We start from the raw sequence: 14,167 nt of genomic DNA, 5'->3' as shown, positions 1-14,167 counted from the left end.
TCCTTCACACTAAATTACATGTCCCCTTCCACTTCTAGACCTACTCAGGCCTCTTCTGTGTGACGATCAACCCATACAAATGGCTGCCCATCTATGGCGCCAAAGTGGCCCAGGTATACAAGGGGAAGAAACGCAACGAAGTTCCTCCTCACCTCTTCTCCATCTCTGACAACGCCTACCACGACATGCTGATGGGTGAGGAGAGGGCGATGGCGGGGCGTCGAGAATCAAACATGGGATTTTCACAGAGAGCGAAGGAAGAAATTTCAGTCAGTCGTAGGTCATTGATGGGTGAGAGGAGGGGGGTAAAGTTGGCAAAGAGGAGAAGGAAACATGCAAGTGGTATGTGGTGATTTGGGAGGACCCCCTCGAGAGGAGTTGCTTGAAAGTCATTACACTGTTCTTTATGTGGAAAGAGGGAGTGGGGCAGTTGCTGGGGGGTTGTTGTGTAGTCAGTGTGGCATGTGAGGATTTGTTCAGGGAGTAGAAAAATATTTGAAGCCATTATATGGCATCAGGGGAGAGCTGACAGCTGTCTGTGCTGTTGGTACTGCTGACAGAGAACATCAGTGGTCCTGTGATCTGCTCAGAGGGAAATCAGCAGTAATTATTTTCATCTCTCTCACCCTCTCTCTGTTCCTCTCCTCTGCCCTCTTTATGTTCCATTATTGCAGAGCATGAGAACCAGTCTATGCTGATCACGTAAGGATGTTTTTGTTTGTTTGTTTGTTTGTTTTACAAATCAAATTAAATTGTTGTAGCCTGTAGCCTCTCGCTATTATTAATTCCTTATTTGTTTCCTCCAGTGGAGAATCTGGTGCTGGCAAGACTGAAAACACTAAGAAGGTCATCCAGTACTTTGCCAATGTTGGAGCATCTGGAAGCAAAGCTTCCGACTCCAAGGCAAGTGTGTGTTTGTGTGTGTGTGGACAGGATATTACATGCTGCTTTTGTTGTCCCACAAAATCATGTAATTTTCTCTCCTCTCCTCCCCTCTCCTCTCCTCTCCTCTCCTCTCATCTCCTCTCAGGGCTCTCTGGAAGACCAGATCATCCAGGCTAACCCAGTGCTGGAGGCATTTGGCAACGCCAAGACCATCAGGAACAACAACTCCTCACGCTTTGTATGGACACATATCCAAAAAAGATCATCAAATTAAATAATTAATGTCTATGTAAAATTAAATAAAAATTGTCAACAAAATAATATATGTATATAATTGACACCAGAATAATGTCTATGTTGTTTTAGGGAAAGTTCATCCGCATCCACTTTGGGCCGACAGCTAAGCTGGCTGGTGCTGACATTGAGTCTTGTGAGTGGATTTCTTTTATTACTTTGTATACGTGCACTATGGTAAAATACCAAATCTTTGTTTTACATGCTATGTTTCATGAAAAAAGATATTATCATGAAAAATCGTTAGCTGTAAAAGAAACACAATTACTATCCTTAAACATTGTTTGTCTTGTTGTGTCTGTGATGTTTCTTTCTGATGTTTTCAGATCTGCTGGAGAAGTCAAGAGTGATTTCCCAGCAGGCTGCTGAGAGAGGATACCACATCTTCTACCAACTCCTGTCCGGAAGGAAGCCAGAGCTCATTGGTGAGACAGATAAAGCTGCAATGTCACCAGTTAATATGGAATTGAATTGAATGTCAGCAGAAATTACAAGCTAGAAATCCCTTTTACTGCTGGAGACACCTTATTGTTTTCCCATCAGCTCAGGGTTTCCTTTTCTTTTAAACACCAAAAATAGTTTCCCACGTCTGCATTTGTCAAAGGAAGAAAAGTGGTCTTTTACAGAGGCCATATTCTTTTACATAAAAGTCCATTCTTCAATATTAAACCTGCAATCAATAACATAGTCTACATCAGTAGACTACTTACTGCTATTGAGAGCACAGGAAAGATAAGTTAGCAAATGGTGAAAAGGCTAGAAGTAATGGATAAATCAGAAAGCTAAAAGTAATGGATAAACAGTTAAAATAGTAAACTATAGCGGATAAATTGTTAAAGATAAAGATAAATAAAAGTAGGCCTACATTAAAAACAGCTAAATAACTTAGTTAGCTAAATGTAGTAGATAGATGGTGAAAAATCTAGTGGATAATTTGTTGAAATAACGGTAGGTAAAAGTATGTTAAAGACAACTTGTTAAAGTACCTAGCTAAAAGTAGTTGGTTGAAAAAGCTAAAAGTGATGCCTGGGCTTAGCTAAAGAAAGTTAGCTAAAAGTAGTAGAATGGTTAAAAAAAAAAAAAAAAGCTTAAGGTAGAGGAATAGATGGGTGAAAAACCTAAAAGTAATAGATAAACAGTTGTAATAGTTAAGTAGTAGAAAAATGTAGCTTGTGCCACTAATAGTAACTACGCATACGAGTATGAATCAGCAGTATGACTTCATATAGGACTTCTTCACTCAATATTCACCTGAATATTGACAGTTCAACACTGTGAAGAAATAGTGCAGGTAATATATGATCGGTGCTAAAGTTAAACAGTTCAAAATCAATTCAATTGAACACCTTTGGATATGACTGGTAGTTAATCTGACAGGGCTGTGGGGCAAAGAAGGCCGGCAACCACTGGTCGATATGATCCTCTCTGTTGGTAATAATGAATGATATCCAGTATTAAACAGTGGGATTTGCTTTCATGTAATAATTACTGTCTTTATTTATTTGACTCTATGTCTTCCAGAGGCTCTGCTGCTGAGTCCAGACCCCAAACAGTATGTGTGGGTGTGTCAGGGAGTCACTGTGGTGGACAACATGGATGATGGGGAGGAACTGCTGCTCACTGATGTGAGTTTATAGTTTTTCTGTGTTATTCATGTTGTGCTTTGATTTGAAGCCCGACATACTTCTTTGCATGACCAATCATGTACATTCCTTCGCCTGTTGATGGTGCTGTTGCTTCTCTTTGTGTAACTCTCCTCTGATACTCTACCTCTCTCCATGCTTGTGTGTCCACAGGAAGCCTTTGATGTCCTGGGCTTCACTCCTGAGGAGAAGATGAGCGTGTACAAGCTGACTGGAGGCATAATGCACTTCGGCAACATGAAGTTCAAACAGAAAGCCAGAGAGGAACAGGCTGATGTGGATTCCGCTGAGGGTATAAAAAGTCCACCTCGCTCCCTCTCTCTCATTCTGGTGTCCCAGCTCATGTTTTTCTTTTTTCTACAACCTTTCATCTGTCCCTATCTCATTTGTGCGTTCTGGCCCATTTTTCAGCATGTGTTAAAAGACATTGTTGAAATAATGTTGTTGATTTCTTGTCCCCCTTCTTCCTTACTTTCCTAAAGTGGCTGACAAAGTCGCCCATCTCATGGCTATCAGCTCTGGGGAGCTGCAGAAGGGCATAACGCGGCCCCGGGTCAAGGTTGGAAATGAGTTTGTGACCAAAGGTATTGCAAAGATGTTATTAAGATGATTAACATTTTCTTTTCAACACCTACAGACAATACACTCGTCTACAGTTATTAACATTTGAACTTGAAATATCAGGTCAGAACCAGGACCAGTGTGTGTATTCCATCGGCGCCCTGGCAAAGGCCATCTACGACCGCATGTTCAAGTGGATGGTGACCCGCATCAATAGGACCCTGGACACCAAGATGCAGCGGCAGTACTTCATAGGAGTGCTGGACATTGCTGGGTTTGAGATCTTTGAGGTGAGATTTGAAAAGATTTAGTAAGGTATGATCATGTCTTCTCATCCTCCCATGACCTAACCCTGCTTTTCTTCTCCAGCACAATAGCTTTGAGCAGCTGTGCATCAACTTCACCAATGAGAAGCTGCAGCAGTTCTTCAACCACCACATGTTTGTGCTGGAACAAGAAGAGTACAAGAAGGAGGGCATCGACTGGGTCTTCATCGACTTCGGCCTGGACCTGCAGGCCTGCATCGACCTGCTGGAGAGGGTAACTCACAAACACACACACACACACACACACACACACACACACACACACACACACAGTAGCATTAACTGCACAAGCATGGACATGGTCTCCATTCTTTTCTATTTCCAACTCTTTCTCTGTGTCTCCTCTCTAGCCAATGGGAGTTTTCTCCATCCTGGAGGAACAGTGTGTGTTTCCAAAGGCGACAGACGTGACCTTCAAAACAGCTCTGTATGACAACCACCTAGGCAAGTCCTCCAACTTCCTCAAGCCGAAAGGGGGGAAGAAAGGACCCGAGGCCCACTTTGAACTGGTGCACTATGCCGGCACTGTGAGTACTGGTTCGTTGTAGCATTTCACATGGAGATGTTAGAAGCCAGAAACTACACAAATCCCTCCGTAGGGATGGGAAAGAGTATGTGTGTGTGTGTGTGTGTGTGTGTGTGTGTTTGTGTTAGGATGATAGTTAAAAGAATAATGAATGCTGATAAAAAATAAATATATTTAAATAATTAAATTAATAGTACTAATGAGTAGAGTATTGGCCTGAATGAACAACTACTACTCAGCTAAGTAAATCTTTAGTCGGGCGTTGCATAGCCTTATCTTATTCAGTCTTGTTTCTCTTTTATCTGAGAAGAAATGTTAGCTTCTAATTATCTGCAATTTTGTGTACCTCTGTCAACAAAGTCACTGAGATCTCTGATTTTAAAGTTAGTTCTGTGACTTTTATTGTACAGGTGTCATTTAGTTGTTTGTGCCTCTCACAGGTGGGCTACAACATTGCTGGCTGGCTGGAGAAGAACAAAGACCCTCTGAATGAGACAGTGGTGGGACTCTTCCAGAAGTCCTCCATGCCTCTGCTGGCTGTGCTCTTCAAAGAGGAGGAGGCCGCTGCAGGGACCAAGAAACAGAAGAAAGGGTCCTCCTTTCAAACTGTCTCCAACTTCTACAGGGTAACTCACACACACACACACACACCCACACACACACAAACACACACACAACTTCATACAGTGTTCTATACATGCTACAATCTGACTGTAGTTGAAAAGCAATCAGAATACTTTTTACGTTTCCATTCTATACTGTTAATTACTAACATTACAGTATCTTACATTCCTGTGTTTAATATATTTATTGAAAGATAAACAGATCTACCCATTAGACAACAACAAAATTAACCATTATGGTCATTAAATAAAACATTATTTTAATTAACCTGTTCTTGTGTTGGCTTGCAAACAACTTTATAAATTTTTAAAACATTTTATAAACAAAAGTATGGTTTACTTAACCAAACAGAAATGAGGATCAAGCCATTGATCTGAAGTACGTAGATACAAGTACAAAGACACTTTTAAGATTACTGCAACATGCTCAGAATCTCACTGGTATGTTTAATTATTTATATAACAGGAACAACTGAACAAGCTAATGAGCACCCTGCGAAGCACTGCTCCCCACTTCGTCCGCTGCATCGTGCCTAATGAGTTCAAGAAGTCAGGTGAGTGCGTGGAGCCACTGTTTGTATTTGAGGCTCACTGTCAATCACATAATCTGTCTCAAACTGTGAAATGTGGTCACTATATTAAGAAATATATTCTTTTTGAGACATTGGTAAAATATTCATTATCTACTTGAACTTCTTGGTGTTGATGATCACCTCTTCTCTCTTTCATGCTGTGAAGGTGTGACAGATAACCATCTGATCCTGCACCAGTTGGCCTGTAACGGTGTGCTGGAGGGCATCCGTATCTGCAGGAAAGGATTCCCCAACAGACTACAGTACCCAGAATTCAAACAAAGGTCTGACTCCCATTATTTCTTTATTCATCTCCATGTTAATTTAACAGTCACATTTCACCAAAACCATGATCCTGATGTTCCTCCACCTCATGATTGTCTCCTTTTGCCCCCGTAAAACTCCTGCATTTCATTCTCATTCTCCTGTTTTGACTTTGTCTACCCTCACTTTTCATAATTTTACTTGCCATTTCCTCCCTATTCCCCTTTTTTCCTTCTGTCCCTCTGCCTAATGTCTTCTAGGTACTATATCCTCAACCCCAGCGTCATCCCTAAGGGATTTGTTGACAACAAGAAGGCCTCTGAGCTCCTCCTGAGTTCAGTTAGCTTGGATAATATGGAGTATCGCATCGGCCACACCAAGGTGCACCACTGTTCAGCCTTATCTAAAACAACAGCTCTTATTCAGCACATACATATCAACATATATTGATAATAATATCAACATATTAGAACTTATATTTTAATTTTGGAAAGACTGTGAATCGTGTGTTCACAAATGAGAGCATACTGCTGATAAAAGGCTTTAATCATGTTTTTCTCTTTTTCTAACCCCTCCTGTTCTCCCCTCTTTCCCCTCTCTGTGTTTCCTCTCCAGGTGTTTTTCCGTGCAGGTGTCCTGGCGAAGCTGGAGGACATGCGTGACGAGCGGCTGGCAAAGATCATCACCATGCTGCAGGCTCAACTCAGAGGAACTCTAATGAGGATCGAGTTTAAGAAGATGGTGGACAGACGGTCAGTGTGTGCCTGTGTTTCTGTGTGTACGTGCACAAAATGTGTTTACCTGTAAGACAGCTAGGTCAAAGAGACGTAGTATTCACTGAATGCTTGTGAGTACTTACAGTTTTTCTGCATTTGTGTGTGTGTGTGCGATGCAGAATTGCATTGATGGCCATCCAGCGCAACGTGAGGAAGTTCCTTCAGTTACGCTTCTGGGGCTGGTGGAAACTCTACAATAAGGTAACATGCAGATGTTTAATCTCATCTCAGTTAATAAATCATTATCATCACTCATCATCATACGTCCTGCCTTGCCTCCTGCAGGTGAAGCCCCTGCTGATGGTCGCCCGTCAGGAGGAGACCTTCAAGGCTAAGGAAGAGGAGCTGAGGGCGGCAGTGGAGAAAGTTAAGGAGCTGGAGGGCAAAATCAAAGATCTGGAGGGGAAGACGGTCACTCTGTCACAGGAGAAGAACGACCTCGCCCTGGCGCTGGCTGCAGTAAGTGCACATCTGCACACAGTAGTGTACTCAGCTGATGACTGTGTGTATTTATGTTACATTCAGAAGATTTTCAGACATATGTGGAACAGCGTGGTCTGCTCTCTTACTGAGAGTTGCCCTGAGATTGCAGTCTATTGGCAAAATCTTTATGTGCAGTAATTAAAACATGAGGTCAGAATACTTCTTCTGGCAAGCACTCAAAGAAAGATTGAAGCATCAGGGTAAAATCCTCTGCTTGTCATGTACATTTGGTTTTTCTTTAGTTTAAAGGGTCACAGAAATCTTGAGCCCCCGTTTTGAGTCTCTCATGTATTACCATAACATTTGAGTCACTGCCCCAACAATCAGTTTTTCAAAAAATAAATATGATCTTTGAAAAATCCAGAAGATATTGAAACAACACTTACCGCTGTCTTTGATATTGAGGCAATACTTTATACTTCAGAACAATGGTAGGTGTTGTTAAACAACCTTATGTTGTACATCGCTGGGTATTTAAAAGAAATAAGCACACATAGCTCTGTTCTTGAATGTAATTTTAGTACATGAGAGGCACAGACTGTGACTTAGAAATTTAGAGATAACCCTCAGACATGTATTACGGCATATACAATAGTCTTGGAACAATAATGGGTGTTTGTATAATTGTATTATTGTATAATTTCCACTATACTTATGCACTGGTGTGTGGTATACAACACACTTGTATAAGTTGCATACTGGACCACAAATTACTTCCAAACTACTTGTAATATCAAAATCATGCTCTGATTTGATTTTCAATGAGCACAGAGAAACTTTCTACTTTCAGCAGATGAATGTGAAAACATCCTTCTATTGTCAAACTCTGCACATACATCATTCTGCACAGTGAAGATCAATCAATACTTTTTTTGAGTGGAAGGGAACTTTAATAAAATACTTTTGGGGTATTTAAGTCCTTAAAATGTCCTTAAAAACACTTAGATCTAGATCTTGTCATTTGAGTTCACCAGCTCAAGACAGAGCCAGTGATACAACTACCCTCTGTCAGTGCACCTGTATAGTTATAAACAAAGACACACTACATACACACATACCTTATCTCCTTGTCTCCCCACAGGAGCAGGACACCCTGGGTGATGCTGAGGAGCGCTGCACCCAGCTGATGCACCAAAAGGTCCAGCTGGAAGAGTCAGTGCAGGTAATGTGTTATAAATAAACCATACCATATTTTACCTTTGTAAACAGTAAAATTCCATCTGAGCATGTAGTTACATGGTAGTAATACAACACACGTTGTATGTCCTAAAAACTGCTGAAAAACTGTCTTAACTGTGAATGTAGGATCTGCGTGAGCGCCTGGAGGAAGAAGAAGGCAACGCAGCCTCCCTCCATGGTCAGAGGAGGCAGCTAGAGGGCGAACTGACTGAGCTGAAAAGAGACCTGGAGTCTTTGGAGTCCACAATGGCTCGGACTGAGAAGGAGAAACAGGTAGAGAGGAGGAGGATCTGGAGACATCTGGAGTAATGGACAAAGTCAGAGATGACCACTGAATTATGTCCAATGGTGTGTTTAGGGTCTGGACTTTAGGGTGCGAACTCTGACAGGTGACCTGAGCCAGCGAGACGACCAGATCGGCAGGCTGCAGAAGGAAAAGAGAGCTCTGGAAGAACTACAACAGGTAGACAAACATGGATATGCACACAGAACAACGTGCATGGACATACAGAATATTTTTTTATGCTTATGAGTTTAATAGTGAGAAAGTTATATATTTTTATAATTAAATCAGAAAACTCTGGACGATCTCCAAACAGAAGAAGACAAAGTTATCCATCTGACCAAGACCAACAGCAAGCTCAACAGCCAAGTGAATGAGGTACAAGACAGAAAGACCGGAAATATTTGTCTTCTTGAAACCTGCAGATGAATATATTCAGCAATAGTGTTTGGATGTTTGTGTGTGTGTGTATGTGTGTGTAGCTGGAGGACAGCTGGGAGCAGGAGAAGAGGATCAGGGCAGAGGTGGAGAAAGCGAGGAGGAAGGCGGAGGGAGACCTGAAGATGACCATAGAGAACCTGAATGAGATGGAGAACGCTAAGCTCGACCTGGAAGAGGTCATCAAGAAGTGAGAGACACACACACCCCCACCCACACACACACAGCCACACACTGAAGCTGGCAAGTTCATTAAAGTTTCAAAAGTATCTTGACTTCCTTATAACATACAAAACAAACTCTTATACAGAACAGTAGCAATATATCTGTGTGTGTTTCCCCACTCTCTTACACACTCATCTTTCTCTGCTGTGTTGTGTTTTCTGTGTGTTCATCCAGGAGAGACTTTGAGATCAACAACATGAACTCGAAGCTGGAGGACGAACAGGCTCTCAGTTCCATGCTTAGCCGCAAACTCAAAGAGCACCAGGTTTGTAGTCAGAGGAGTCTGCAGGATTCTATTACCGAGAACTACACTAGTTGATTTCAATTGTTTCTTCTTCTGTGCCTCAACGAATGTCAGTCTGCCCACCACCACAAATATCAACAACTGTTTGGTAGATTGACAATAAATTTTGTGCAGACATTCATGTTTCACAGAGGATGAATTCTACTGACTTTGGTGATCCTCTTGATCTTACCTCTAGTGCTAATGTCTGAAAAAGGGGAGAGTTGAAGAAGTAAAGGCGGATGATAAATGGTTTTATGATGCAAGTTTATTGCTGTTTGTGTGATTCCATTTAGGCCCGTATTGAGGAGCTGGAGGAGGAGATTGAAGCTGAACGAGCCATGAGAGCCAAGGTACAGACTCAAACTACAACAGCTTAGTTTTAACAGGCCACTGTAGTTTAAACCTGCACCACCACAATTTTGTACTTACACGTATAATTCTCTGAAAGGTGGAGAAGCAGAGGGGAGAGCTATCACGAGATCTAGAGGACCTCAGTGATAGGCTGGAAGAGGCGGGAGGAGCCACCGTCGCCCAGGTGAGTGTGACTGACAGCTGTCAATCAACTTTGACCTCTGTCCTTTTAAACCCTCTCTAACTTTATCTGTGACTCTTTCAGATTGAGCAGAACAGGAAGCGGGAGACAGACCTGCTGAAGCTGAGACGGGAGCTGGAGGAGGCAGCACTCCAATCAGAGGCCACGGCGGCTGCCATGAGGAAGAAGCACTCGGATGCGATGGCAGAGCTAGGCGAGCAGCTGGAGAACCTGACCAGGCTAAAAGTGAAACTGGAGAAGGACAAACAGAGCATGAAGGCAGAGATCGAAGACCTCAACGTCACTGTGGAAGTCACTCAGAAAGCAAGGGTGTGTAGGTATTTGGAAAATCAGTTAACTCAAAGAAAACAAATCATACCTGATTATAAACTCATACACACTCTCTGCTTTTGCATCTGTGTGTATTTGTGCGTTTACATGTGTAGATGAACTCTGAGGCCCACGCTCATAAGCTGGAGGACAACCTGGCAGAGGCCAACGCCCGCCTGGCTGAGATGGAACGCACTCAGACTGAGCTCAGCACCGCCAAAATCCATCTGACCGGTGAGAACACATAAACATGGCGGCCCACACACACTGTTGCTTGGAGATGAAAAAAAAAAACATTAAAAAAAATTCCTTGTGTGTGTGTATGTGTGTGTAGCGGAGAACAACGACCTGAACAGGGAGCTGGAGGACGTGCAGAGTAAGCTGAACCAGGTGACTAGGCTGAAGGCCACCCTCACCTTACAGATCGACGAACTCAAGCGACAGGTGGACGAGGAGAACAAGGTACAAGTCACCACAAACACACACACCCAGTGGGGGTGCATGATACTCACACATTTTCAAAGGTGAGAGCCACAGGACCTACAGCAGTTTGTCTTTCCTCTGACCTCTGGGTGACTATCTGTCCTGTTTTTTTCTCTTTTTGTTGCCTTTAAAAATTTGCCTATAAAATCACTATGAGACCTCCAGTAAAACCTCCTGCCTCTCTCCCTCTGCGCAGGGTCGTAACACAGCGGTGGTGGCCCTGGCCAACGCCCGTCATGACCTCTCCCTGCTTAAAGAGCAGCTTGAGGAGGAGTCAGAGGCCCGCGGGGAGCTGCAGCGCCTCGTGTCCAAGCTCAACGCCGACGTCACCACCTGGAGGAGCAAGTATGAGACGGACGCCATCCACCGCACTGAGGAGCTGGAGGAGACCAAGTAGGTTGAATAGATCTGGAAAATACAGGGTTGTACACATCAGTAATAAATGACATGGTGGTTGTCTGGATACCTTTTAATGTAATCCCACGGTTGCCTCTCCCTCACTACCTCAACCCACTCTTCCTAAGGCGCAAACTTGCAGTGCGTCTCCAGGAGGCTGAGGAGGCAGCGGAGTCGGCTCAAGCCAGAGCGGCCAGCTTGGAGAAGGTCAAGCAGAGACTTCAGGGAGAGGTGGAGGACCTCACCATAGACCTGGAAAGGGTAACACACACACATGCATGCAGACAAATGAATGCAGAGAAATGAACGTCTGTAACTCAACACATAGGACACACAGTCCGCTCAGTTCAGGCCTTTAACCAGCAACTGTATTTTAACTCTATATGAAACCAATAATCAGTTAACCAGGATGGCTTCTTTAACATTTGCTCTCCACCCACGTCATTGTATCATTGGTATCTTTCCTGAAAATCTAAAAGGTAAAATTGGTTGGTAAAATGTTATACTGTTCTTAAATGGACAAAAAAAAACCTTGAAGCACCAGCTGTTAACCAATGGCTAAAGTGCCTTTCAAGCTTCCTTGCCCTGTACACATGCTGCTTAAGGCCACCTACAGTCAAACAGATATGGGGATGCTTCGTGCATTACTTGGAGTTAAGTTGCCCAACCAATTCTATACTTTCTGATAAAGAAATTCAGCATTTTTCTTTCAGTTTTTAGCTTTTTTTGGAAAGCTATGTATCAGTACAAAAAGGTAAACTAATTAATACTTTTAGCTGTAAGGTGGACTTAACAAATGCACCTACAGAAAAACAGATGTGTGAGTGTGTAGATATAATCTGAGATCACAAAACATGTATTTCTGTCTGCGTTTGTGTGTCCAGTCCACTGCAGCAGCGGCAGCTCTGGACAAAAAACAGCGAGTTTTCGACAAACTGGCGGCTGAGTGGAGCCAGAAGAACGAGGAGCTGCAACTGGAACTGGACAACAGCCAGAAGGAGAGCCGCTCCTACATGACTGAGCTCTACAAGCTGAAGACGGTCTACGAGGAGAGCCAGGATCAGATAGAAACTGTCCGCAAGGAAAACAAAACCCTCACAGGTAGCTGCTGCAGACACTGTGGCACAGTGCGATTACACGTGTATATTCTTGTCATGTTTTCTTGACAACATGCCCTCTCTCCACACAGAGGAGATCAAGGAATTGGTGGACCAGCTTGGAGAAGGAGGCCGCAGCGTCCACGAGCTGCAGAAGGCGAAGAAAAAACTGGAGGTGGAGAAGGAGGAACTGCAGCTGGCTCTGGAGGAGGCAGAAGCTTCACTGGAGGTACAAAGAGCCTCTATTGGATAACAGAAATCTTGGCATGCGTGAGTTCTGACTGCAGAACCATTTAAGAAAAATATTGACAGATTATTTCAAATAAGGTTTGGCTGCTGGTGGATTTGTTTAACAAAGCTCTGAAGAGAAAATGATCAAAAATGATTAAGACAGCCATTAATGCCTGCAGTGTTAGTGGCAGAGAGCACAGAAGGTTGTCCACCAGAGAGCTTGTGATGGATTTGATGGAGGAAGTCGGAGCAAACAAGGGACTTTTGCTCCTGTCCATAGCAGAATTGTCTTTTCCAGTTTAATTTTCCAGTTGTAAAAATGTGTGTTTGTATGTGTATGTGTCCTATCCAGGTGGAGGAAGGTAAGCTGGTACGTGTACAGCTGGAGCTCGCTCAGGTCAAGGCCGACATCGACCGCAGAATCCACGAGAAAGAGGAGGAGTTTGAAGTCACCAGGTTAGAAAATAGAGATTCTGTCACAAGCATGCGTAAAGACTGTATACACACACCAAAAACTCACACACACTCATAGACACACACATAGACAAAAGACAAACATTACAAAGTAAAGGGTCTAACCTAAAAGTAAATCTTTATAATTACCGTAGGACAGTTTTTGGGGTGGGGATGGGTGCTGACTTTTCCAAACAACAAGGGTCTCTCCACAGTTATTAAGGATTCCCTCCTGCATTCACTTTCTCAAGTGTGATGTAGAAACTTGAAGCCACGATTTGTGCAACATTCCACTTGTGATGATAATGGTACTTTATTACAGTGAAGTGAGGGGAGACTCTTGTGTCCAGCAGGAGAACTTAAGAAAAGAACAAGATTTTGATTGATCACCATGATTAACAATCTGTATCTGTGTTTCTATGACCTGCCATCTAGAAAGAACCATGCGCGTGCAGTGGAGTCATTGCAGGCCAGTCTGGAAGCAGAGGCCAAAGGTCGTGCTGAGGCTCTGAGGATGAAGAAGAAGATGGAGGGAGACCTGAATGAAATGGAGATTCAGCTTGAGCATGCCAACAGGAACAATGCTGAGTTGGTCAAAACCCTCAAGAAGCTGCAGCAGCAGATCAAAGTAGGAGTTTCATTTGAGGCGGTGTAAGAAAGTACTTCTTTGTAGTTTGAAAATACTACAACAGTAACCCTTGTGTCTCACCCAGGATCTGCAGGTGCAGATGGACGAGGACGCCCGCCAGCACGATGAGCTGCGGGAGAAGTACAGCCTCCAGGAGCGGCGTCTGTGCTTGATGCAGGCAGAGATGGAGGAGCTGAGAGGAGGCCTGGAAGCATCTGAGAGGGCCCGCAAACAAATTGAGCAGGAGTTGGTGGACACAACAGAGAGGTTCAGTGAGATCAGCATGCAGGTAGATGGCTACACAGGAGACCACGGAGTCCCATACAGAGACACACACACACACAGGAGTGCACGTTTTGATGAGTTGATTGTCTTATGGTTTTATAATCCCATTTTCTTGATTCTTAATGATTTCTTTTGACATGTCCGATGACAAATGGATCATCACATAATCTCAAATTTTCTTTCCCCAGAACCAGAGTCTGACAATCCTGAAGAGAAAACTGGAGGCCGACCTTGCCCGACTGTCCAGTGAGAATGAAGAGCTGATCTCAGAGTTTCGCTCTGCTGACGAGAGAGCCAAGAAGGCTGTGACTGATGTAGGCTGCATGACTACACATAACCCCCCTCCCTCTCCACCCACCCACCCACAC

General features: G+C 43.4%; 1 protein-coding gene across 1 annotated transcript in view; it reads left to right on the top strand.

Annotated features, from left to right (window-relative positions):
* Window positions 1–14,167, top strand: part of LOC118323097 (myosin-16-like) — a 20,363-nt gene that overhangs the window by 4,325 nt on the left and 1,871 nt on the right. The window contains exons 3-40 of the mRNA XM_035655020.1: window positions 39–195; window positions 675–702; window positions 807–903; window positions 1,031–1,123; window positions 1,252–1,315; window positions 1,506–1,604; window positions 2,701–2,804; window positions 2,976–3,114; window positions 3,305–3,406; window positions 3,507–3,673; window positions 3,753–3,923; window positions 4,060–4,236; window positions 4,676–4,861; window positions 5,325–5,412; window positions 5,597–5,714; window positions 5,955–6,075; window positions 6,310–6,446; window positions 6,590–6,671; window positions 6,756–6,929; window positions 8,035–8,115; window positions 8,259–8,405; window positions 8,491–8,595; window positions 8,707–8,793; window positions 8,898–9,043; window positions 9,253–9,343; window positions 9,658–9,714; window positions 9,813–9,899; window positions 9,981–10,226; window positions 10,343–10,460; window positions 10,561–10,688; window positions 10,906–11,102; window positions 11,234–11,366; window positions 11,990–12,206; window positions 12,295–12,431; window positions 12,786–12,889; window positions 13,322–13,514; window positions 13,600–13,803; window positions 13,988–14,113. Of these exons, the coding sequence (XP_035510913.1) occupies window positions 39–195; window positions 675–702; window positions 807–903; window positions 1,031–1,123; window positions 1,252–1,315; window positions 1,506–1,604; window positions 2,701–2,804; window positions 2,976–3,114; window positions 3,305–3,406; window positions 3,507–3,673; window positions 3,753–3,923; window positions 4,060–4,236; window positions 4,676–4,861; window positions 5,325–5,412; window positions 5,597–5,714; window positions 5,955–6,075; window positions 6,310–6,446; window positions 6,590–6,671; window positions 6,756–6,929; window positions 8,035–8,115; window positions 8,259–8,405; window positions 8,491–8,595; window positions 8,707–8,793; window positions 8,898–9,043; window positions 9,253–9,343; window positions 9,658–9,714; window positions 9,813–9,899; window positions 9,981–10,226; window positions 10,343–10,460; window positions 10,561–10,688; window positions 10,906–11,102; window positions 11,234–11,366; window positions 11,990–12,206; window positions 12,295–12,431; window positions 12,786–12,889; window positions 13,322–13,514; window positions 13,600–13,803; window positions 13,988–14,113 (4,908 nt within the window). The remainder of the gene's footprint in view (window positions 1–38; window positions 196–674; window positions 703–806; window positions 904–1,030; window positions 1,124–1,251; window positions 1,316–1,505; window positions 1,605–2,700; window positions 2,805–2,975; window positions 3,115–3,304; window positions 3,407–3,506; window positions 3,674–3,752; window positions 3,924–4,059; window positions 4,237–4,675; window positions 4,862–5,324; window positions 5,413–5,596; window positions 5,715–5,954; window positions 6,076–6,309; window positions 6,447–6,589; window positions 6,672–6,755; window positions 6,930–8,034; window positions 8,116–8,258; window positions 8,406–8,490; window positions 8,596–8,706; window positions 8,794–8,897; window positions 9,044–9,252; window positions 9,344–9,657; window positions 9,715–9,812; window positions 9,900–9,980; window positions 10,227–10,342; window positions 10,461–10,560; window positions 10,689–10,905; window positions 11,103–11,233; window positions 11,367–11,989; window positions 12,207–12,294; window positions 12,432–12,785; window positions 12,890–13,321; window positions 13,515–13,599; window positions 13,804–13,987; window positions 14,114–14,167) is intronic.

This window comes from Morone saxatilis, unplaced genomic scaffold (assembly GCF_004916995.1).
Source record: "Morone saxatilis isolate NCDOM2014 unplaced genomic scaffold, NCSU_SB_2.0 Contig14, whole genome shotgun sequence".
NCBI classification, from domain to species: domain Eukaryota; kingdom Metazoa; phylum Chordata; class Actinopteri; family Moronidae; genus Morone; species Morone saxatilis.
Note: the sequence above shows the minus strand (reverse complement) of the source record. Positions and strands in the feature narration are given on the sequence as shown.